Consider the following 23,123-nt stretch of genomic DNA (forward strand, 5'->3'; position numbering starts at 1 on the left):
GACAAAGATGCCAGCTCTTCCCACTTCTATTCAATATTGTACTGGAAGATCTATCCAGGGCAATTAAAAAAAAAAAAAAAGGCATTCAGTTGATTCAATTGGAAAGGAAGTAATAAAACTATCTTTATTTGCAGATGAGGTTATCTTGTATACAGGAAGTTCTAAGGACTCCACTATAACCCTATTAGGACTAATAAAATAATTCAGCAGGGTTGCATGATACAAGACCAATGATACAAAAATCAACTGTGTTTCTATAAACGTTCACTGAGTAATCTCAAAATAAAATTAAGGAAATAATTTCATTTCCATAATTTCATTTCCACTAGCATTAAAACGAATAAATACCCAGGAATAAACTGCTCAAAAGAACTGCAAAACTTCTACTCTGAAAACTATAAAACATTGTAAAAAGAAATTAAAGATGTAAACATATGGGAAAACATTCCATGTTTATGGACCAAAAGACTTAATATTGCAAAGATGGCAATATTTTCCAGCATCATCTACAGAACCAACATAATCTCTATCAGAATCTATCAAATAATAATAATAAATATATTTTGGTCTCTGCCACTGGGTGCTGGCACTAAGCTAAAACCCTTGTAATTTCCTGAATGATGAAGATGATAGGAGCATCTTATACAGAGCTCTAGAATCCCTTGGAATTTCCTGGGTGATAAATGCCTTTTATTTTTTCAAGTAGGCTCCACAACCAGCATGGGGATCGAACTCACCCTGAGATCAAGAGTCTCTACTTACTCATGCTCTACTTACTGAGCCAGCCAGGCGCCCCAGAAACACCTTTTGTTCTAATGAGATGACTCCTAGATAGCTTCAAGGATTAGGGCTGGTCACCAGAAAGACCAAGCCATGATTAGAAACTTGAACTTTCAGCCCCCACCCCCATTCTCTGGGGTGGGGAGAGAGGCTGGAAATCTAGTAATAATGGATTATGCCTACATCATGATGCCTCCATAAAAATCCCTAAAGTATGGTATAAGGAGAGCTTTCAGATTGGTGAACACATCCATGTGCCAGGAGGGTGGCAAACTCCTACACCACAGGGCAGAGGCCTCTGAACTCAGGATCCTTCTGGACCTCACCCAACATACCTCTTCATCTAGCTGTTCATCTGTATCCTTTGTCATATAGTAAACTGGCAAATGTAAGTTACTGTTTCCCTGAGTTCTGTGGACTACTGGAGGAAACTGAGACCGAGGTCAGGGTCATAGGATGGATGAATCAAGAGCCCAAGGAGGTAAAAAGAGTATCCACATTTGGCTTAGAGTGTAGGTGCATGAGCAGAGTGTGAAGGCTTCCACACATATGGAAGGCCTGGTATAGGGTGGAAACTCAAGCAGAACAAGGAGGGTGTTCACATAGGGTAGCAGTCTGTATTGGTGATTAAAGCCCAAGCAGGGAAGGAGGGTGACCACTGAATAGGGGTGGCAGAGTATCAGCTCAAAAGGCATGAACAAGGCATCCATATGGAGGGGCAACCTGTAGTTGGGCATCAGAGCCCAACAAGGGTGAAGAGGCACCCGGATGGGCACCTCTAGCACAGTGAGGACAGACCCTACCCCACTGAAATGTTATCCGGATTAAATGGATAACATGCATAAAGCGTGTGAGCCCAGAGTAAGCACTGTCCAAGTATTTGCTATTAATGTACATAAGGGGCCCGGCATCATGGCAAACACAGAATATCCAACGAATGGTTGTTTATTACCGGATTACCATTATATGACATCCTAAATACCTCATCTACATACAACAGCTAGTGTTTGGAAGACGAGCAAAATTATTTCTAAAAATTAACTTCCCTCCAACCACTCAGTAACACCTGCATCCCTTTCATAACTCCATTTTTCCACCCAGATGTCCAAACTGGCTCTTTCTTATTTAGCTTTGGTTAACTTTTCCTTTCACGTTCCTTTGAACTCTCTACTCCCTTTCACCCCGACTTCTTCACGATTTTTTTGATTCACACATTAGCACAAAACCCATCATCTCCACAGAAACAACACATGAAACACCTAGGTTGGTGGGAAGAGCTTAAATAGACTCAAATGTATCTCCCGCTACTTGCCCACATCAGTACATACAGTGTAGCTTGATACAGGTCTTATTTGTTTCATACCTGTCCGCGTTTTGGTGAATGCATGAACAGCCCTAGGTAGAGTCCCATGGAAGGGGAATAAGCAAGCCGTAACTTATGTCCAGTTCCAATACTGAGCTGAAAGTCTTTAGTCACAGGAACATACTCCAGCATGTCGGCCACCATCAGGCACATTTGGTCCTGCTCAAGATAAGTCAACAAGTAGTATCAAAGAATATCCAAGTCAGGAAAAACAAACTTCTTCCCCTTTGAAAGGATGTGCACTCATCACACCTAGCACTCCTCTTTTATCTGCTGAGGGACACTAAAGATTTTTTTTTAAAGTCTGAGATGAAAATGTCTCCTAAGTCTGATAAATAAGATCATCTGTTTTGCGTATGAATCCTGAAAACTGTTTTATCAACTTGCATTTACAAAACACATTCATTCCTCTTAAGTGAAGATTATTCTCTGTATATCTTAATTCTGTAGGATTCATAATTTAAAAATATATAAAAAAGGGGAGAAATGTATGAAAAAGCTAAATGAAACTGTCTGAATGTAGAAATGGCCTGCAATTTCCAAACTTCAGTGATCTTAATAATCTTTGACAGAAACAGCAAGATTGACTTCAATTCTCTCACAATTCGCAATGCTATTTTAACTTACAGTAACTATAAATGTAGCATTTACCTTATAAGACCACATTCGTAGTTTATGATCCTGGCACAGAGCAAAGATGAAGGCATCGTGCTCGACACAATGAACAGCAAGAGCGAGGGGACGATCTGAAGGCCCCTGGTCACCTCTAAAAACATAAAGCCCAATTTTAGGCTCGTAGTGTTCTAACTATCAGGTTATTAGAACTTGTTTTTAAAAACTTTTTTAGGGGCTCCTGGGTGGCGCAGTCGGTTAAGCGTCCGACTTCAGCCAGGTCACGATCTCGCGGTCCGTGAGTTCGAGCCCCGCGTCAGGCTCTGGGCTGATGGCTCGGAGCCTGGAGCCTGTTTCCGATTCTGTGTCTCCCTCTCTCTCTGCCCCTCCCCCGTTCATGCTCTGTCTCTCTCTGTCCCAAAAATAAATAAATGTTGAAAAAAAAATTAAAAAAAAAAACAAAACTTTTTTAACATTTATTTATTATGAGCATGAGCAGAGGAGGGGCCGAGAGATGGAGAGACACAGAATCCAAAGCAGGCTGCAGGCTTTGAGCTGTCAGCACAGAGCCCGACGCAGAGCTCGAACACACAAACCGCGAGATCATGACCTGAGCCGAAGTCGGATGCTTAACCGACTGAGCCACCCAGGCACCCCAAGATTATTAGAACTTGTAATTAAACAGATAAAAGAAAGTTATAAATGTACCATTTTGTTTAAGATTTTAAGTATTTCCTACATCCAACATGGGGCATGAACTCGCAACCCCAAGATCAAGAATTGCATGATCTACCGATTAAGCCAGCCAGGTGCCCCTATAAATGTACACTCTTAGTCAACACAAGGAACCAAGAGTTTACATGCTGGTATCAGATAACTATATTTTCTACTTGGTCTATAACCAATCACTATGATATACTTTAAAGGGCTCTACATAAGAAAGCAATAGAGTTTTAATCATCAGAAACTTCCTACTTCTAATTTTACACAAAATTAGTGAGTCAGAGCAGAGCACTGAGTTGAATATCATGAGAAAATATAGAAAAAATCAGTTTCTGCTATCAAGATGTCTGAGGTGTGGCTCTCCTCAGATGGACTGTGATATTTTGCAGACTCTTCTCCTTTCCAGTATAATGCTTATCTGCCTTAGAATAAGACTAGAATCACTAATAGTTCCTGACCAGTGCAAAAATGAAATTCTTGGGCCCTTTGGTTTGCCCACCAGACACCACTTACCTGATAGCTGTTGGCATCCAGCCTATAAGCAGTCTCTGCATTACTGAACTCTGTTTTAGTTCCACAACTGACACCATCCCTACGAGATTGAAAACAGACCAGTGACATCCAAGGCACCTCTTGATCAGACTCAGAGAAACTCAAAAACAAGGATCCATCCAATCATGAACAAGGTCCTTATAACAGGTGACAGGCTTCTCCATTTCCATACTGAATAAGAGGGTTTTAGGATGTACCTTTCCACATACATCACACTTAAAATATCTTGAATCATTACTGCATTAATAAAAATAGTACTAACATATTGCTAGGGAAAATTTTTGCCAAACAGTTACAAATAGTAACCTGATTGCTGCTCAGAACAGTCATTCTTCCCAAAAGAATCATTGGGTTCCTTTCATGTGTCAGGCACAGTTCTAGGTGCTGAAGATGTGGCAGTAAACAAAACATTAAAAAAAAAAAACACCTGTCCTCATAAAACTTACATTCCACTGGGAGAAGGTCAGAAGCCGAGACAGCTCACAAACTAAGCAGAATGGTAATAAGTGAAAACAGAAAGCATACAGTGAATGCTGTGTGTGTATGTGCAATTTGGAAAAGGGTGGTCAGGGAAGGCCTCACACACTGAGGGAACATTGAGTGAAGACCTTGAGGAGTTAAGGGAATGAGCCAAGCTGGCAGCTGGAGAAAGACTATCTCAGGCAAAAACCCTGATGTAAGAGTATGCCCAGTATGTTCAAGGAATTGCAATTGCGAGAAGCATGAGGCTGGTGTAGAGAAGGCGAAGGGGAAAAAAGAGGTCCCTGAAAGCCAACGTAAGGACTCTGGGTTTATTCAGAATGATATGAAGAACAAACCCTCACTTGAGGGCTTTGAGCAATGGAGTGACATGACTCTACTTAAAGTGTATCTCAGAAGTTTCTGTAGAGGGGTAAGAACAGATCTGAGGGATATTTAGGAAGATAATGCAATAATCCAGGCAGGAGACAGTGGTGACTTGGAGCAGGTTATCAGCAGCCGAACTTCCTTGTGTCAATTAACTTACTTTAGTGATAGTACCTCAACCTGAAGGTAGATAACTAGTCAACTCATCTCTACTACAGGCTTTAGACTAGGCTGTCTTACAGTTATGTCTTCCCACATTCCGAAAAGCTTTACAATTCCTCATCCGCTGTATAAAATCTTACCTTCTCAGAAAACAAACAAAACAAAACAAAAAACAGTAAAAGCACTAGAGACTCCTTTGGCAAGCAACACTGAATGATCAATTTCAGGGGGAGTAGAGAAGCAATTCCTGCCTTGGATGATGGGTATGGTCTTCTAAGGTCTGTTTTACTGCCAACATTCCTTGCTTAAAGTTAAATCCAAGTTCAGCTCCCACTCTTACCAGGTATGTCATAAGACGGTAGTTTAAGAACAAAGATTCCCCCAGAAGCAGACGGAAGAGCAAACAGAGCCTCCCCATCACTGCCAAGCCAAGCTGCCGAGGAGGTAGAATTAGGGGAGAGTCCAGGTACTGCTGGAATTAATTGAGAGTTGCAAGGATCCCTGAAATCAACTTTTCCAACGTCAGTAAATATTGACTGCATCTGACTTTCAATTACCAACTCCTGTGGAGTAATTAAAAAGAAAAATCTGTTAAATCAAAATAAACTGAATTTTGCTCAGTTCCTTTCAATGGCTACAAAAGTTTTAAAAGAAACAATTGAGCCTGGAAACAAAGCTGTTCTTTTTCATCAAGATTATTTCAACTTAAAAATGTGTCTGATCATTTTAGATTGTAACTATCAAAAGTATGCTTGGTAAGAGCTACCAAGAAATCCAATTTTCCTTCAATTTCTAAAGGATATTGCTCCAGCATTAGATGTGTGACAACCAGAGTAACTTGGGAAATAAAGGATATTACTCTTAACCAACTTACGCTCCTATACATCCGGGAAGGGTGTGGTAAAAGTAATCTGTGCACTGTCTGATTGGTCAAGATCAAGATTATCACATGATTCTGAGTCTCAGAGACGTGAACCCCTCCAGGTAAGAGGCTGCAATTTTGGAATTTGAGGCGAACTGCATTATTCAACAGATTTACGTCCAGTGACTCTTCCACCAGCTCCAATGTATCTCCAGAGGTCTTCCTATTAAAAAAGAGACATTTGTTTAAACAGTTTATGCTTTCCCAACTGACTGTTGTCTTGAAATATATGGAAGTGGCTTCCAGATGAACTTTCCCAATTTCAAAGTTTTGGGTAAACAAATTCAGATCAACTTTTAGAATCTAAACCATCACGATACATTCATTTGCCAACCACAGTACCATATAAAATTCCAATCTTACTATATGATTCTCTGTTAAAATGGAGGCATTTCCAAACTTGATGGCTTATTTATTTAGGATGATGACACTCAAAGTAACTGAACCCCACTATAAAGAAAATTCACACCATGCATCCCCATTACTTACAGTGGAATGCCTCTACTATCAGTACTACAGCATCATACTATGGTGACCCTAACAAATGTGACTCTTTCCCTTTCAGTGACTTCCTCTTGGATGCAGGGAAGACCTCTTCAGGCGCAACTCTGCCATATGGTAGCACTGGATCATAGAAAACACCGTGCTGGGAGGGCCCTACCTTCTCATCAGCTCATTTACCAGTCTGCCTGCATCCTCCCCTGAAGAGCGAGTCTCCTTCCAGCAATTCGAGGGCAACCTCTGATGTTCTCAAGTATATCCCTTCTGTGTCCATCTCTCCTTCTGCCAAAGCCTTCCCTCAACATTCAAATGCGCTCTTCCCTGGCCTCTCCCTTTCCATCACCCCATTCCTGCCACTATCCGGCTATCACCATCTCTCCTTTCCCCTCCATGGCCATGTCTTCTCTATCTCTTCATCTCCCTCATACTCTTCAACCTGCCCTCTTCTTACCAAGGTCACCACACCAATTCCAGTGGATTCCTGCCCTGTTCTTACTTGACCTCTTAGTAGCATTCCCCATACTTGACAATGCTGTCCTTCTGAGAGTTTCTTTCCTGACTTCGATGATACTACCCTCTCCTGCTTTTTCCCCGTGTCTCCAGGCATTCCCTCTCCTTCTCCTGGACCTGATGCTTGCATTTTATTTCCTCCAACCTTGATTTTCGGGTGTCTTATCTGCTTACTGTACCCATTCTCTCAAAGCGCATCTTTTCCACCCACGAAGCTGTACGCACCATGTGAACTCTAATTTCCTAGGGCTGCTTTGCTTCTGGTAACTCACGGCACATCATCAGCACAATTTTTTGGACTCTCAACCTCGTCTCTGAAAACCTGCTTCACCTTCTTGCTTTATGGTTAAAGTTGGGTCCTGGATCTTGCCCTGAGGACACCCCTCAGAGTCCTCTCTAACGGTGGTAAGCTCTCTCTACCACACTCTCTGTGCTGGGGCCTCAAAGTGGGGCACAGCTGTCCTGCTTGCTCCCCACTGCCACTCCAGCGCCACTGTTCCTCCCTCCCTGCCCGAACTACTCAGCTCTGAGGCACGTGCAGCCAGATACCACCTACGACCCCTGCCCATCGCAGTTATCTGCAAGTCTCTTTCATTCCTTGAAGACTAGCTCCTGGCTCACTGTTACTCTCCCACACTTCCTTTCCTGCATCTATATTTTTTTCTAATATCTCACTTTCTGCAGTTCCCATCTAGTGATTGCTCTTGACTGTGTATGCATACACTATTATACTTCCTCCATACACTTGCATCGCCCTCCTTCGAGAATTGGAGTTCTCTACTTCTCTCACAGCGGTGCTCCTTAAGAGAGCTATTCTGTACTCACAATTCCTGTCATCTTCTCTCCAGAGCCCAGCCACTTCAGATGTTTGTACCACAGTGGGAGCAGTTTCTGACAAACCTCCACCACACAGAGGTCTATTTTCATTTCTCTGACTTATATGCAGTACTTAACAGTTTTTCACTATTCTTCTCCTTGAAATATTTCCCTTAGCTTCTGAGATAACACTCGCTTTTTGTTCAACTCTTATGTCCCTCCTATTCCTTCCTAGTCTCCTTATCTTACTAAATATTGGAGTGCTCCAGGGTTTAGTCCTCAGAACTTAACTTTCCTCCACTACACAAGTTCTCAACAGGGGAACAATCTACCCCACTCCTTAATAACATTTAATAGTACCTGGAGAAATTTTTGCTTGTTACACTGGGGAGGGGGTGCTCTTGGCCTGTAGTGGGTAGAGACCAGGGATGCTACTCAATACCCTAAAATGTGCAGGGCAGCTCCCCACAACAAAGGCTTTTCTGGCCCCAAATGCCAATACTTCTGGCGATCTCTAAGTGATCTCACTCAGTGTAATAGCTTTAAATGCCATCTAATGCCAGCAATTCCCAAATCTATATCTTTAGTCCAAACTCTCCACTGAACTGGCTACTGCCTCAACACTTCCACCTGGATATCTAACAGGGGTTTCAAATGAAACCTGTTACAGAACACCTAGACTAGCAAACCTGCAAAACAAAGAGACCAAAACACCCACTTCACCTTCACTCTTCTCCAACTCAATTAATGGCATCTCTGTAACTTCCAGTTGCTCAAGACAAAACTCTGGAGGTCTCCCTTGATGCTTCTCTTTCTGTATACCCTATATCTGAACCAATAGTAATTCTAACAAACTTACCTTCAAGACATATCCACAAACAGAACATTTCTCACTGCCTCTGCCAATACCACCCTGTTCTAAGCTGCCAGCATCTCGTCTGGACCATGGCACCAACCTCCTAATCAGTCTCCCTGCTCCCAACCTTTCCCCACTATACCCTGTCCTCAATACAGCAGCCACAGCGATCCTCTAAAAACACAACCTAGATCAGGTCATTCCTCCACTTAAAACCCTTCAATGGCTTCTTCTCATCTAACTCAGAGCAAAAGTCGAAGCCTTAAAGTCACCAACAAAGCCCTGATTTGACCCGTGGCTACTTTCCTATTCTACCCTTTGATCACTTAGCTGCAGACTCCTGGCCCCTTGCCATTCTTTAAGCACAATGAACAAGCTCCTGTCTGAGGTTCCTTGCATTTTTGGTTCCTTTTTCTTGGAAGGCTCTACCTGAAAAATCTCATCCCCCAGATACCTACTTCCTCCGCTCAAATGCCAACTTCTCACTGGGTCTTCCCTGACTACCTTCTATGAAAGGTAACTGCAGGCATGTCCTACAGGCATTTCCCTTTCCTCTCACCTTGCCTCCCTGTTCTCTATTCCACTCATCACTGGACAAACTGTATTTATTTGTTTTGGGGGATTATTGTTGTTTATTGCCTCTTTCCCTCCATGAGAGCAGGGACTTTGTTTTGTTCCCTGCTATATTCTCAGTCCCTGAACACTGACTGGAAAATATTAGGTACTAAAAAGTATTTCTTAAATGAGACTTGTACGTCAAACATAGGTCTCTCTTCTGAGCCTCAGACCTATACATTTCAAGGCCTACATGACATTTCTGAAGGGCTCCTACACAGGTTAACTTCAAATGTATCGGAAAGAATTATTCACATCTCTCCATCTTCTTTGTATTAGTAAAAGGCAACTTGCCCACCCAATATCTTGTTAGTCACACCAGAAACCAGGGAACTGACTTTGTTCCCTCCATTTCCCTTCCCATCTTCTACCCCATATTCACTCTGTCACCAAGTCCTAGTGAAACTGCCTTCTAAATGCATCTTAAATCCATCTATTTCTCCTTTCCTAGCTACTCCTGTAAGTGAGCCACCAGCATCTCTCACATGGGCCATCATTAAAGCGAGCAGTTTTTTTGTATTATACCTATCTAACTCAAATCCACCTGCCATGAAGTAAAATGATTTTTTTTCTTTTTAAATAAAAGAAAAGGGGTCAAGACCTGAGCTGAAATCAATAGTCAGACGCTTAACCAACCGAGCCACCCAGGCACCCCTAAACTGTTTTTTTTTTTTTAATGCAATTTTGGTTATGTTAGTAAAGAGTAACTCTTTAAAATCCTTTACTCAATTACTCAATGTGCTTGGGGGGAAAAAATCCAAAACGCTTAGAAAGGATCTGAGGGTCCTCCATGATCTGAGTCCTGCTTACTTCCCCCGTCTCAGCATCTTCACACCACTGTCCATTTCGCCCACTGTACTTAAGCCACACAGATCTCCATCCAGTTAGTTCCTCAAACCTGCCCAGTTCCTTCTATCTCATGGATTTTGCATATGGTGATGCTGTGTGCTGGACGGCTCTGTCCCCCAATCCCCTCCCTACCCGGCCAACTTTTCATCCTACAGATCTCGGGTTAAATGTGATATCCTTGAAGGCCTTCTCTGTCTCACTAATAACATTTGGTCCGCTCATTAGCCTCTCACAGCCCCTATACTTTTCCTATGAGGCAAGTATGAAAAATTTGTATTTATACACCTATGTCGCAGTCCCTTACTTTAGTGTCTTTTCCTTCATAAAACTGCACCATCAAAAGCAGGTCCACACCCATCTTCAAACAGCTACAACATCTTGCGTGATGGAAATGGTGTTGCTTTTGTTCACCACTCCATTTCTAGCAAACTTAGATACTAGACGTGCTCAGATGCCTGACGTGAAAGAGCTCAAATGTATTTGAAGAATTAAGGAAGCTGTAGAACACTATAAAAACACAATGAGTTCAAGTTTAAGACTGGACTTTGGGGCTTTATCCCATAAGCTTCATTTCCTCTGCTTTTAGTGCTGCCTGGAAGGGCACCTCTCCTAGTACTCTGCGGCTCCCTAATTTTCCCCTGATTCAGATGTGAAAACAGTCCTCTTTTCCTGTCTATTACCGCCTCGGAGAATGACATTCTGGCAACAGCCACGAGAAGTCAGAAGTCCAACAGCCCAACCTGCCAGGGGGGTTGGCGAACACAGCACTTACCAATGAATGAACCTGTTTCTGGTGACGGCGAACAACTTGCCACTTTCCAGATAACAGAAGCCTCCCGCGCTCTCACTGTATTTCACGGCTCCAGCCAAGGCATTTGCAGTCCCTGCAAAAGAAGATTGGTCAGCCCGCACACCTAACTCTTTAGGGATGACAGGGACTGAAGGCACTGAGAAAGCAGAGGGTGACGACTGACAATCCATACAAAGAGAAGGGGAAGAAAGGAGGGCGAAGTAGGACACTACGGAAGCTCTGATCCCGGGGCTATAGGCATGTGGACTTAGGAGTATGAACGAGGGGTCAGACATGTAGGGACCCATAGGAGATGCCCGAGGGGAAGGACCGGATCGCGTCCTCCTTAGCTGCTTCCGTACCAATGCCGCACACTGTGAATTCCCGAAAGTGTCTCGGCCTCTCGCGCTCAGCACCGCTGAGCTCCACGAAGCTCCGTTCCAGGGCTCCCGCCGCCGCCATCTTCCCGCCGCCGCCGCAAGGCTCGACGGGACGCAAGCAAGGATGGGAGGCCATCGTCACTTCCGGGGGTGGGGCGGGCGGAGTTGCGGACAGGTGAGGAAGCCAGAGGAGAAGAGAGGGTAAGACCGTTCGTTGCAAGGCTTCCAGTCAGTTGGCTGGAGAACGAAAGTGGGCAGGGAGGAAGTCAGAAGGGAAAGGGAAAGAGTGAGCCGATTCTGCTTGCGGGGACATTCGCCTGGCCGGCTGGGATGCCCCCCCAGGGGGCGGTGCCCTTTTCCCGGCGACCTCCGGGAGCGGGGCGGGGCCGGGTTTGTTTCCATTTTGAAAACCCGGGCGCGGGCGGCGGTGGAGCTGAGCTTCCCGGGAGGGGCGAGGTCCGGGGAGGCGGGGCAGCTGAGCGCCCTCTGCCGGGTTTTCCGAGTTCGCGGTCACCCTTCCCTGCGTTGGGGTGGCAGTCCGTAAGTCTCCTGGTCTCCCTTTTGGCCTTCGGTTGACATGTGGAATGGGGAGAGGGGATCTTTTGTATTGGAATCTTTTCAAGAGGCTGTATTCGTGTAATCTTGTGTAATGATACATATTGCGTTCGATAAAACATTGATAACAACTTGCTGAGATTACCTAAATACTGCTCACTTGCGTACGTGAAGGGAATTTGCCTTTGCTTCCATTCCTCATCCGGAAGTTTGGAAGATACTGTTACTTTGCCCATATCTAGGGCACAATAGATGCCCAGAACTGGGGAAAATGCTGATTTTCAGGGGAAAATGTTTTTCTTTTTTCCTCAGTAGTCAACATTTGTTAAGCAATTCTGTTATTCTTGCTATTACCAGTGACTGCAACCCTTCGCTGTCATTCTCTGTTTCATTGATCTTATGCTGACCACTCCCGCCTAACTTTCCAGCTTGCTCCTAGGACACCAACGTTAGCGATGCCATCCCTCCATCCCACCTACTGTGTCCATTGTTCTTCCACCTTTTCACTGTCCCTCATTTCCTTGAGGTTTCCTTCTTGCTCTGCTTAAGTTCCATTTAAATTACTCCTTTTCCTAGCTCTCTTCCTCTTCATTATGCTCTGGTAAAAACTACAGCTTTGATTGAATCCAAGTCTGCAGCTGAACAGGGCTGGAATAAAATACGCAATCATACAGATGACTTCCTCTACCTCCATTAGGCTTCTAAACGTTGAGTGGGTCCATATTGCTGCCCAGCAAACACATCGTACTTCCTTTGTCCACTTATGGTCCAAGATATGAGCATTTCACAACTTCTCTAACCGGTAACACCTCCCCCCTCCTCCTCACTCTCAGCTTGCATTTTCGCTTACAAGATTGATGCAATCGAAAGAGAATTTCCCTCACTACCACCTCTCCCTACCTGCCTTCATCTGTACCCACATACTCTGTCTTCCTGTACTGTTACCACTGTAAATTGAACTGTCCCTGAACTTACGGGAGGACAACCTTTTTACATTTTTTCCAGATCACCTACTCAAGGACACCATTCTAGCAGTTATATCCTCTCTCCTACGTCTTCAACCCCTGCTCCTATTTACTGACTTGCTTCCCTAAGCACACAAACATGCTGTTATTTTTCCTTCTCACCACACACAGAAACCCTCATTTGATCTCTGCTTTCTTTAGCTACTATCTCCTACCTCAGAGCTGTTCTTCACTGTTAGGGCAGAATTCAAGAGCTTTCTGTTTAATTTCTTTTCTTCCAATCTCTTTTTTAAAATTTAGTTTAATTATTATTATTATTATTTTTAAAACTTACATCCAAATTAGCATATAGTGCAACAATGATTTCAGGAGTAGATTCCTTAGTGCCCCTTACCCATTTAGCCCATCCCCCCTCCCACAACCCCTCCCGTAACCCTCAGTTTGCTCTCTATATTTATGAGTCTCTTCTGTTTTGTCCCCCTCCTTGTTTTTATGTTATTTTTGTTTCTCTTCCCTTATGTTCATCTGTTTTGTGTCTTAAAGTCCTCATATGAGTGAAGTCATGTGATTTTTGTCTTTCTCTGACTAATTTCACTTAGCATAACACCCTCCAGTTCCGTCCACGTGGTTGCAAATGGCAAGATTTCATTCTTTTTGATTGCCGAGTGATACTCCATTGTATATATATACCACATCTTCTTTATCCATTCATCCATCGATGGACATTTGGGCTCTTTCCATGCTTTGGCTATTGTTGATAGTGCTGCTATAAACATGGGGGTGCATATGTCCCTTTGAAAGAGCACACCTGTATCCCTTGGATAAATGCCTAGTAGTGCAATTGCTGGGTCGTAGGGTAGTTTTATTTTTAGTTTTTTGAGGAACCTCCATACTGAGGTTCCAGAGTGGCTGCACCAGCTTGCAGTCCCATCTTCCAGTCTCTCTTAAACCCACTATTATCAGGCTTTTGCTCCTGCTGCTCTACTGAAGCAGCTTTTTTCAAGATCTCCAATGACATCCATTATATCTAACTCTGAACTCTTATTCCTTTTTCTTTTTTTTTAAAGTAATCTCTACACTTAATGTGGGGCTCGAACTCACGACCCCAAGATCGAGAGTTGCATGCTCTACAGACTCATACAGCCAGATACCCCTGAATTCTTAACCCTGAACTTAACTTGACCATCTGCAGCTTTTGAACAATTAGTTGCTTTCTTGCTCACTTTCTTCACACGGCCTCCAGGGCACCACACTACACTCTCTTGTTTTCCTCCCATTTCACTGACTGTTTCTTTTCAGACTCCTTTGCTAATTTGCTTCTCTTTTCCCCAGCCCTCTTAATGTTGGAGTACCCCAGAGCTCAGTTTTTGAGCCTGTCTACAAATAACTCCCCTGAGGATTTCATGCAGTCTTCTGGCTTTAAATACTAGATTGCTACATTCTGATAATTCCCAGATGCAGATCTCCAGTGTAAAAACCTTTCTCCCTTGAACTCCAACCTTATGCATCCAACTGCCTATTCTTTTTCTTTTTCTTTTTTTTAGAGTTTTCATTTTTAAAGTAAGCTCTGGGCCCAACATAGAGCTTGAACTCACAAAGCCAAGATCAAGAGTCACATGCTCTACTGACTGAGCCAGCCAGGCACCCAGTCCCTTGAGTGCTCAGTCTTTGCATTCATCTGCCTACAAACATCACTGGGATTCCCCCACAGACCTCTCAACCTCAACATATCCAGGACTTAACTCATTTTATCTCACTCTACACCATTATGTGATTATGTGCCTATCAGTACCCAGTGACCTGATTTAGAAATCTAGGAATCATACTGGGCACAGAGATCCTAAAACCCTTGGAATTCCCTAAGTGATGAGAGGATAAAGGTGTCTTTTTTTATGTTAACGAAATGACTTTTGGAAAGTCCCTAGGTAACTTAAAGGTGGGGGCTGGTTGCCAGGGGAAGCAACCGTGTGATTTGAAGGTTGGAACTTTCAGCCCCACCCCAGCCCCCAATCTCTGGGGAGGTTTGCGAGGTTGGAGATTGAGTTCAGTCACCAATGGCCAATGATCTAATCAACCACGCCTATATAATGAAGCCTCCGTGAAAGCCCCGAAGGGTGGGTTTGGAGAGCTTCAAGATTGGTGAACCAGAATAAACCCATTGTACTGTGCCCCAAATTCCATGGGAACAGAATCTCTTGCATTCAGGACCTTGCCCTATGTATCTCTATCTGGCTGTTTATTCATATCCTTTAGTATCCTTTGTAATAAACCAAACTCTAGTAAGTAAACTGGTTTTCTGAGTTTTGTGAGCCACTCTAGCAGTTAATCAAACTGAAGGAAGGGGTTGTGGGAACCTCCAGTTTATAGCCAATGGTCAGAAGCACATGTGACAACCTGAACTTGCAATTGGCATCTGAAATGGGAGCAGTGTTGTGGGACTGAGCCCTTAACTTATGAAATCTGATGTTATTTCCAGGTAGATAGTGTCAGAATTGAGTTAAATTTGTGGGATATCTGGTCAGTGTCCACAGGAGTTGAGTTAATTGCCTGGTGGTATGGAAAAGTCCCACACACTGGACCTCTGGAAAGTCTACTTTTAAATATCATGACAGTAGGGATTAGGTTTCAACATACTAATTTGGGAGGTGGTGGTGAGGACACAAACATTCAGTCTCTAACACTTCTTAAAAAGTTTCGGGGACTCAAAAAAGCCTTTCAGGGGCTCCCTGTTGCCCTGACTTCCAAGGTCTTTGTCCTAATTTAAGCTTATCTACCTTCTTTAAATTCTTGAATCTCCTTGAGGGAGAAACACTTACACTGTCCCAGGCGTAGACTGCCTTGTTCATACAGTGGGAGTCTTAACTTGAGTCCAAGTGGGATTTGGTCATATCTGGGCACATCTGTCAAACTTGTGTGATGGGTTTGCCCAAAACCTACTTGCTAGGGGACTGAAAAGGGACTTGGGGAGAAAAGTTTGCCTTAGGGCAAAAGGAACCTGTAGTAGTTTGGTTTGGGACTTAGTTGTAGTGGAGGGATCATTCTGAGTACATTGTGATTCGCCTACCTCCCTGGTTCCTACTGGACTTATATCTGATGTCCATGGAGAGCAGAGTGGGGAACTAGGAAGACAAAAAGACTAAGTACATTATAAAATCTATAAAACATTGAGCGCCCTCAAGTACTGCGTCAAGACTGATCATGTGGAGGGTACACAAAAAGGAGAAAGCCAGTCTTCCTCCTGTGCAAATGACCCCAGAGCAGTTTTTCCAGTTTAAAGCCTCCAGCATATTGGAGGGGGTGCCTTCCAGAAGTCTGGTGACCAAAGGAGTGGGGTGAGTACCTGGGAAGGACTTGTGTCCTAGAAAGCAGGGGTGGTTCCCCCAAGGAGACTGGAGCCTGGCCAGCACAGCAATTCTTAATAGTAACTTGGTGGAATTACCTGGATTACTTGGAGATGGATTATTTCATGAACACACATCCTCCTTGGATACTCCCAGAAATGCTTGCAGGGCTCTTTAGCAGGGACTGATAATATGCCAGCTGGAGTAGGTGGGACCAGAAGTCAGTGGAATTTGTTTATTTTATATATATGTGTGTGTGTGTGTGTGTGTGTGTGTGTGTGTATATATGATATATTTATATTTACATATATATATATATATATATATATATAAATCTTAATGCTTATTTTTGAGAGAGAGGAACAGAGGGTGAGCAGGGGAGGGGCAGAGAGAGAGGGAGACACAGAATCGGAAGCAGGCTCCAGGCTCTGAGCTGTCCACACAGAGCCCAGCGCGGGGCTTGAACTCATGAACCATGAGACCATGACCCGAGCTGAAAGCGGGTGCTCAACTGACTGAGCCACCCACGTGCCCCTCTTCATGTTTTTAATGTAATTGTGCTTTTACCCATAGGTTGGGGAAATTTGGATATTACTGTATTGAACTATGTCACTCGTATATGTCATGCTCTTAGAGTTCAGTGTGCTTTGTTGTATGAGTTTTCTATTGCTGCTACAGTAAATGACCACAGATTTAGTGGCTTACATGGTTGCATAGGTTAGAAGTCCAACATGGGTTTTGTTGGGCTAAGATCAAGGGGTCAGTAGTGCTGTATTCTTTCTGGAGACTGTATAGGAGAGTCCCTTTCCGTATCTTTTCCAGCTTCATGATGCCAACCCTCTCCTTGACTGGTGGCCCCTTCTTTCATCTTCAAAGCCAGCAATGTCACATTTCTCTCTGACGTCAGAGAAAAGTTCTCTGCTGTGATTAGGTTGGGCCTCCCAGATCATCTAGAATAATCTCCTCATCTCTAGATTCTACAAAGTTCCTTTTGCCATGTGAGGTACTCAGTCACAGGTTCCAAGGATTAGTATGTGGACATCTTCCTTGGGTTGTGGGGAAAGGGGACATTTTTCTATGTACCATATTTACGATTTACTAAATATATCATATTCACATTTCATTTTTGTAACATCCTTCTATGATAGATTATTCCTATAAGACAGATAACTTTTCTGAAGCACTTATTAAAAATATAGTTCCCATCAGTTGTTACTATCTTAACCCAGAGTTCAATCTTAGCATTACTCACTAATAAGGACAACCAGCTGTAAAGTGCCTCCTGGGTGATGCAAAGTGAAAGAATATGGCATCATCTGTAGAAGATTTTTAAACAACTTGATGAAGGTATTAACATACCATAAAATTTTCCCCTATAAAGTCTGCAGTTCAGTGAATTTTGTATATGTACATAGCTATGTAACCATCCCCACAATCTAATTTTGAAACATTTATATCATCCCCCAAAGAAATCCAATACCCATCAACATCACTGCCCCTTTCCCCTGTCCTCAGCGTCTGGAAACTACTGAAGTCAGCTTTCCTGTTTCTATAGATTTGCCTATTCTGGGCATCTTATACAAATGGAATAATATGGACGTGGCCATTTGGCTTCTTTAACTTGGCATAATGTTTTCAAAGTTCATCTGTGTTATAGTGTGAATCAGTACTAAATTCCTTTTTATGGTCAAACAGTATTCCGTTGTGCAGATATACTACATTTTTTTCATCAGTTACTGGCCATTTGAGTTGTTTTCCTTTTTGGCTATTATGAATAATGCTGCTATGAACATATAAAGTATTCCTGCAAAAATGTTTAATCCAGATTGTGGTAGGCAGAGTAATGCCCTCCCTGCCCCCACAAATGTCTACATCCTAATCCCTGGCACCTGAAAAGGGTGCCTTTTGCCTCACATGGCAAAAGGGACGTTGTAAGTGTGAGTAAGGTTGAGGAACTAGAGGTGGAGATGTGAGCCTGGATCACACAGGTAGGCCCTATCTAATCACATAGTCCTTAAAAGGAGAGAGCATCTCCCTCTGAGGATGGAAAGGGACTGAGATGGAGCAAGAAGGCCAGGAGCAAGGAATGTGGGTAGCCTCTAGAAGCTGGGAAAGGCACAGAAACAGATTTCCCCCGACAGCCTCCAAAAAGGAATGGGAACCCCGCCAACTCCTTGAATTTAGTCCATTGATTTTTGCTTTTAGCTGAAGGGAGCTGCCTTGTCTATGATTATGCCCCCTGCAACCAGTGAGTGGCCAACATGGAAAGATCCTCCCCTCTTGCTTTGATCTAGGACAACTCTGAAGGACCATCTCAGCTCCAGGGTGCTGAGTGGGATGGGTTGAGGCCTCAACCTCTATTTCTGCCCAACCCTGCTTCCCTTAGTCCCTTCCAGGCACTGTTCCTGAGAGCAATCTGCACGCAAATCTCTGCCTCCAAGTCTGTTGCCTGGGGAATCCAACATGAGACGCATGCACATGACATCTTGTCCAAGGATGCTCAGCCAGCTGGGAATCCGCAAAAAAAAGTTGAGGGGAGAGAAAGAGTTTAGGGGAGGATCTACTCTAAGTGCCAAAATTGGTGATGAAATATTGAAAAGAACGTCAGCTGGGCATTAGAAGGCCTGCGTTCGAGCTCTAGCCCTGCCTCACTGACCGGCTGCTGCCCGTCTCCGTGCCTCTAAGGAAGAGGGTATTGTACTTCTTTTTAATGTTTATTTATATTTGAGAGAAGAGAGAGACAGAGTGTGAGTGGGGGAGGAGCAGAGAGAGAGGGAGACACAGAATCGGAAGCAGGGTCCAGGCTCTGCGCTGTCAGCACAGAGCCCGATGCGGGGCTCTAACCCACAGATCGCAAGATCGTGGCCTGAGCCGAAGTCGGATGCTTGACCGACTGAGCCGCTCAGGCGCCCACAAATTCTCTTCTGGCACTGAAGCTCCAGATCTGTGGCCCAAAAGCCAGAGACAGGCTGGATCTTCACCTTCATCTCTCCCTAATTTCTGAGTTCGAAACTGAGTCCCCTCCAGAAGTTCCCCAGGACTGAGGACAGGCATGTCCTTCCTGGGTCAAAATTGACTCTCGAGTTGCACAACTTGTGGCCTTTGGGACACTTAGTTCAGACTGTGAAAATTTCTTAGATGCTTGTCTGTCACCAGGCTTTCCACATGTGCCGTATTCTCATTTCTGTGTTGATAACTTAAAATGTCATGCAATCAATGTGCATGTTTTATGTAGTTTCCTTCTTTCCTTCCTTCCCTCCCTCCCTGCTTCCTTCCTTCCTTCCTTCCTTCCTTCCTTCCTTCCTTCCTCTCTCCCTTCCTTTCTTTCTCTTTCTTCCTTTCCTTTTCTCCTTTCCTCCCTTTCTCTTCTCTTCTCTTCTCTTCATTCCACAAAAGTGTTTGTTAAATTGATGGGTGTCGCCTTACAGTTTCCTAGGAATCCAATAATTATAATGTTTACAGTGAGCTTTGTCATTCCTTTTCTGATCTTCAACATCCATCAGAGTCCTTGAAACTTAAAAGTTACCTAAAAATGTTTGAAGGAATTACTAAATGAATGAATAAACCCGCAAAAGAATCCTTAGGAAACTCAAATACCTTTTGAACCATTACTATGCTGCTGTGGGATGACTGTAATATAAATGGAATCATACTGCCATCTAGTGGTTAGTTGGTGACTTCATTTAGAAGCAAAATGCAGAATGTTAATAAGATTATTATTTGCGCAGCAAATTTTATTAAAAGATACTTTTGTAAGAAAAATACTTTTATCACCTGACACTGTATTGTGAGAATGTCTTGGTTTGCTAGATCACCACGAATGAGTAAGTAGAAGGGAACGGTATTGTAAATTGAAGTTTAAAGCCGATTTTCCTAACCTAAGAGATATTCTTTGAAAGGAGAATTTGGTAGTTTATAGATTTTGGATACTAACCCTTTATCCGATATGTCATTTGCAAATATCTTCTCCCATTCTGTCGGTTGCCTTTTAGTTTTGCTGATTGTTTCCTTCACTGTGCAGAAGCTTTTCTCTTGGTGAGGTCCCAATAGTTCATTTTTGCTTTTATTTCCCTTGCCTCTGGAGACATGTCAAGTAAGAAGTTGCTGTGGCCAAGTTCAAAGAGGTTGCTGCCTGTTTTCTCCTGTAGGATTTTGATGGTTTCCTGTCTCACATTTAGGTCTTTCATCCATTTTGAATTTATAACTCAATACCCCAAAACAAATAATCCAGTGAAGAAATGGACAGAAGACATGAATAGACACTTCTCCAAAGAAGACATCCAGATGGCTAACAGACACGTGAAAAGATACTCAACAGAACTCATCATCAGAGAAATACAAATCAAAACCACAGTGAGATACCACTTTACACCTGTCAGAATGGCTAAAATTAACAACTCAGGAAACAACAGATGTTGCCAAGGATGCGGAGAAAGGGGACTCTTTTGCACTGTTGGTGGGAATGCAACTGGTACAGCCACTCTGGAAAACAGTATGGAGGTTCCTCAGAAAATTAAAAATAGAACTACCCTATGACCCAGCAATTGCATTACCAGGAATTTATCCAAAGGATACAAAAATGCTGATCTGAAGGGGCACATGCACCCCAATGTTTATAGCAGTGCTATCATGTCCATCAACTGATGAATGGATAAAGAAGATGCGGTAAAAAAAAAAAAAAAAAGATGTAATGCACGCATGCACACACACACACACACACACACACACACTGGAATACTACTTGACAATGAAAAAGAATGAGATCTACAAACACAAAGGGACGCTTGGGTGGCTCTGTTGGTTAAGTGTCTGACTTAGGCTCAGGTCATAATCTCACAGCTTGTGAGTTTAAGCCCCGCATCGGGCTCTGTGCTGACAGCTCAGAGCCTGGAATCTGCTTCAGATTCTGTGTCTCCCTCTCTCTCTGCCCCTCACCTGTTTGCTCGCTTGCTCTTTCTCACTCTCTCTTAAAAATAAATAAGACGTTAAAAAAAAATTTAAAACAAAAGAAATCTACACACACAATGGAATACTACTTGGCAATGAAAAAGAATGAAATCTTGCCATTTACAACAACGTGGATGGAACTAGAATGTATTATGCTAAGTGAATTAAGTCTGTCAGAGAAAGATGGATATCATATGATTTCATTCATATGTGAATTTGAGAAACAACAGATGAACACGGGAAGGGGAGGAAAAGTAAGACAAAAACAGAGAAGGAGGCAAGCCATAAGAAACTATTAAATAAAGAGAACAAACTGAGGGCTGCTGGAGGGGAGCTGGGGGGAGGGATGGGCTAAATGGGGGATGGGCCTTAAGGAGAGCACTTGTTGGGACGAGCACTGGGTGTCATATGTAAGAGATGAATCACTGGGTTCAACTCCTGAAGCCAAGACTACACTGTATGTTAACTAACTTGAATTTAAATAAATTAAAAAAAAAGAATTTGGTGGTTTAAGTAAGTATGGGAAATGATGATTAACACAGTTAAACATATTTCTTTTCTGCAGAACTTTTCAGAGACATTAATATGATAGTGTGCTTTGTGAAGCTGTGAGAGGGGCTTATGCGTGATGTTTTCCAGACACTTTATACTCTTTTCAGGGAACAACTCATTGGATCATTGTTTTATGGGAAAAAAATTCAGAAACACTGGTTTATTGTCATTTTCCCAATATGTTAAAAATATCTAGGGTGCCTCAGTGGTCTCAGTTGGTTAAATCCAACACTTGATTTTGACTCAGGTCATGATCTCACGGTTCATGAGTTTGAGCCCCACAGTAGACTCTGTGCTGATAGCGTGGAGCCTGCTTGGGATTCTCTCTCTCTGCCTCTCCCCTCCAAATAAATAAACTTAAAAAATATGTATCTATTAGTGCACAGCATTTCCTGACTACGGAGCCTTCTTTGACCTTTATTTCCTTGATATAGTCAGTTCAAGAAGCATCAGAATAAGTCAGGAGTTCTACTCTCCATGTATATGGATCTTAGTTTTTAGGTAATAATTTTTTTAATCGGAATTAGTATTCTTCCACATCAAAAGCTTTTTTACGTAATCTGCTTTCTTTTGGATTCTAAGAATGTGGTTTCCTGCTCTTTGGGCTGTTACTTTCAATAATTGCCATTAGTGATGGTGGAAATGACTCGGGATTCAACCACAATGCAATTGACTTAAGATTTCCTATTTCTGCCTTTTACCTATGTGCTGTCATATTAACCTAAGCAGCTAATTTATAAATTCCTGGCAGAAGCTTCATTTCTTTCTTTCTTTCTTTCTTTCTTTCTTTCTTTCTTTCTTTCTTTCTTTCTTTCTTTCTTTTTCATTTATTCTTTTAAAGTAAGCTCTATGCCCAGTGTGGGGCTTGAACTCACAACCCCAAGATCAAGAGTCACAGGCACTACAGACTGAGCCAGCCAGGTGCCCCTATTCTTTCAGTCTTGATTGCACACCTACCATGAGCTAGGCACTTGGGTTAGAAAGACCCCGCTGGATTGAGCTCTATGCAGTCAGGGATCTTGTCCACCTTGTTGTCTGTCGTATCTCTCACGCCTGGCACAGTGCCTGGCAGTGACGAAGTATTCAGGAGGTATCTGGACAGAATACACATTTCCTGTTCTCTGTTTTTGAGGTTTAATAGACAAAGAAATACAGATAACAGTAAAGTGTGATCGTTGTAGTAAAAGATATGCACAAGAAGGAGAAAGCATTCTAGGCTAAAAGTCTTGAATGTATGGAGAGAACCGGGTTGGGAAGTGGTTGAGAAGGATGGAGTTACAGTGGAGAGAGCTTTTTCATTCTTGCTGAGGAGTTAGAGTTTATTGAAATGTTTCTCTTTACAACTCCGTGCTTAAAGTACTTGGTGAGGGGCACTTGGGTGGCTCAGTTGGTTGAGTCTCTGGCTTCGGCTCAGGTCATGATCTCGCAGTCTGTGAGTTCAAGCCCCATGTCAGGCTCTGTGCTGACAGCTCAAAGCCTGGAGCCT

The 23,123-nt window shown here is 43.1% G+C and overlaps 1 protein-coding gene across 1 annotated transcript in view; it reads right to left on the minus strand.

Annotated features, from left to right (window-relative positions):
* Window positions 1–11,374, minus strand: part of NUP160 (nucleoporin 160) — a 51,011-nt gene extending 39,637 nt beyond the window's left edge. The window contains exons 1-7 of the mRNA XM_047070130.1: window positions 11,260–11,374; window positions 10,880–10,991; window positions 5,913–6,123; window positions 5,379–5,601; window positions 3,992–4,070; window positions 2,795–2,909; window positions 2,144–2,302 (exon numbers count right to left, since the gene is read on the minus strand). Of these exons, the coding sequence (XP_046926086.1) occupies window positions 2,144–2,302; window positions 2,795–2,909; window positions 3,992–4,070; window positions 5,379–5,601; window positions 5,913–6,123; window positions 10,880–10,991; window positions 11,260–11,359 (999 nt within the window). The 5' untranslated portion in view covers window positions 11,360–11,374. The remainder of the gene's footprint in view (window positions 1–2,143; window positions 2,303–2,794; window positions 2,910–3,991; window positions 4,071–5,378; window positions 5,602–5,912; window positions 6,124–10,879; window positions 10,992–11,259) is intronic.
* Window positions 11,375–23,123: the final 11,749 nt, after the last annotated feature.

Source organism: Lynx rufus, unplaced genomic scaffold (assembly GCF_022079265.1).
Source record: "Lynx rufus isolate CCGP_SWC_20201006 ecotype Redwood Valley unplaced genomic scaffold, mLynRuf1.p SCAF_9, whole genome shotgun sequence".
Classification (NCBI taxonomy): domain Eukaryota; kingdom Metazoa; phylum Chordata; class Mammalia; order Carnivora; family Felidae; genus Lynx; species Lynx rufus.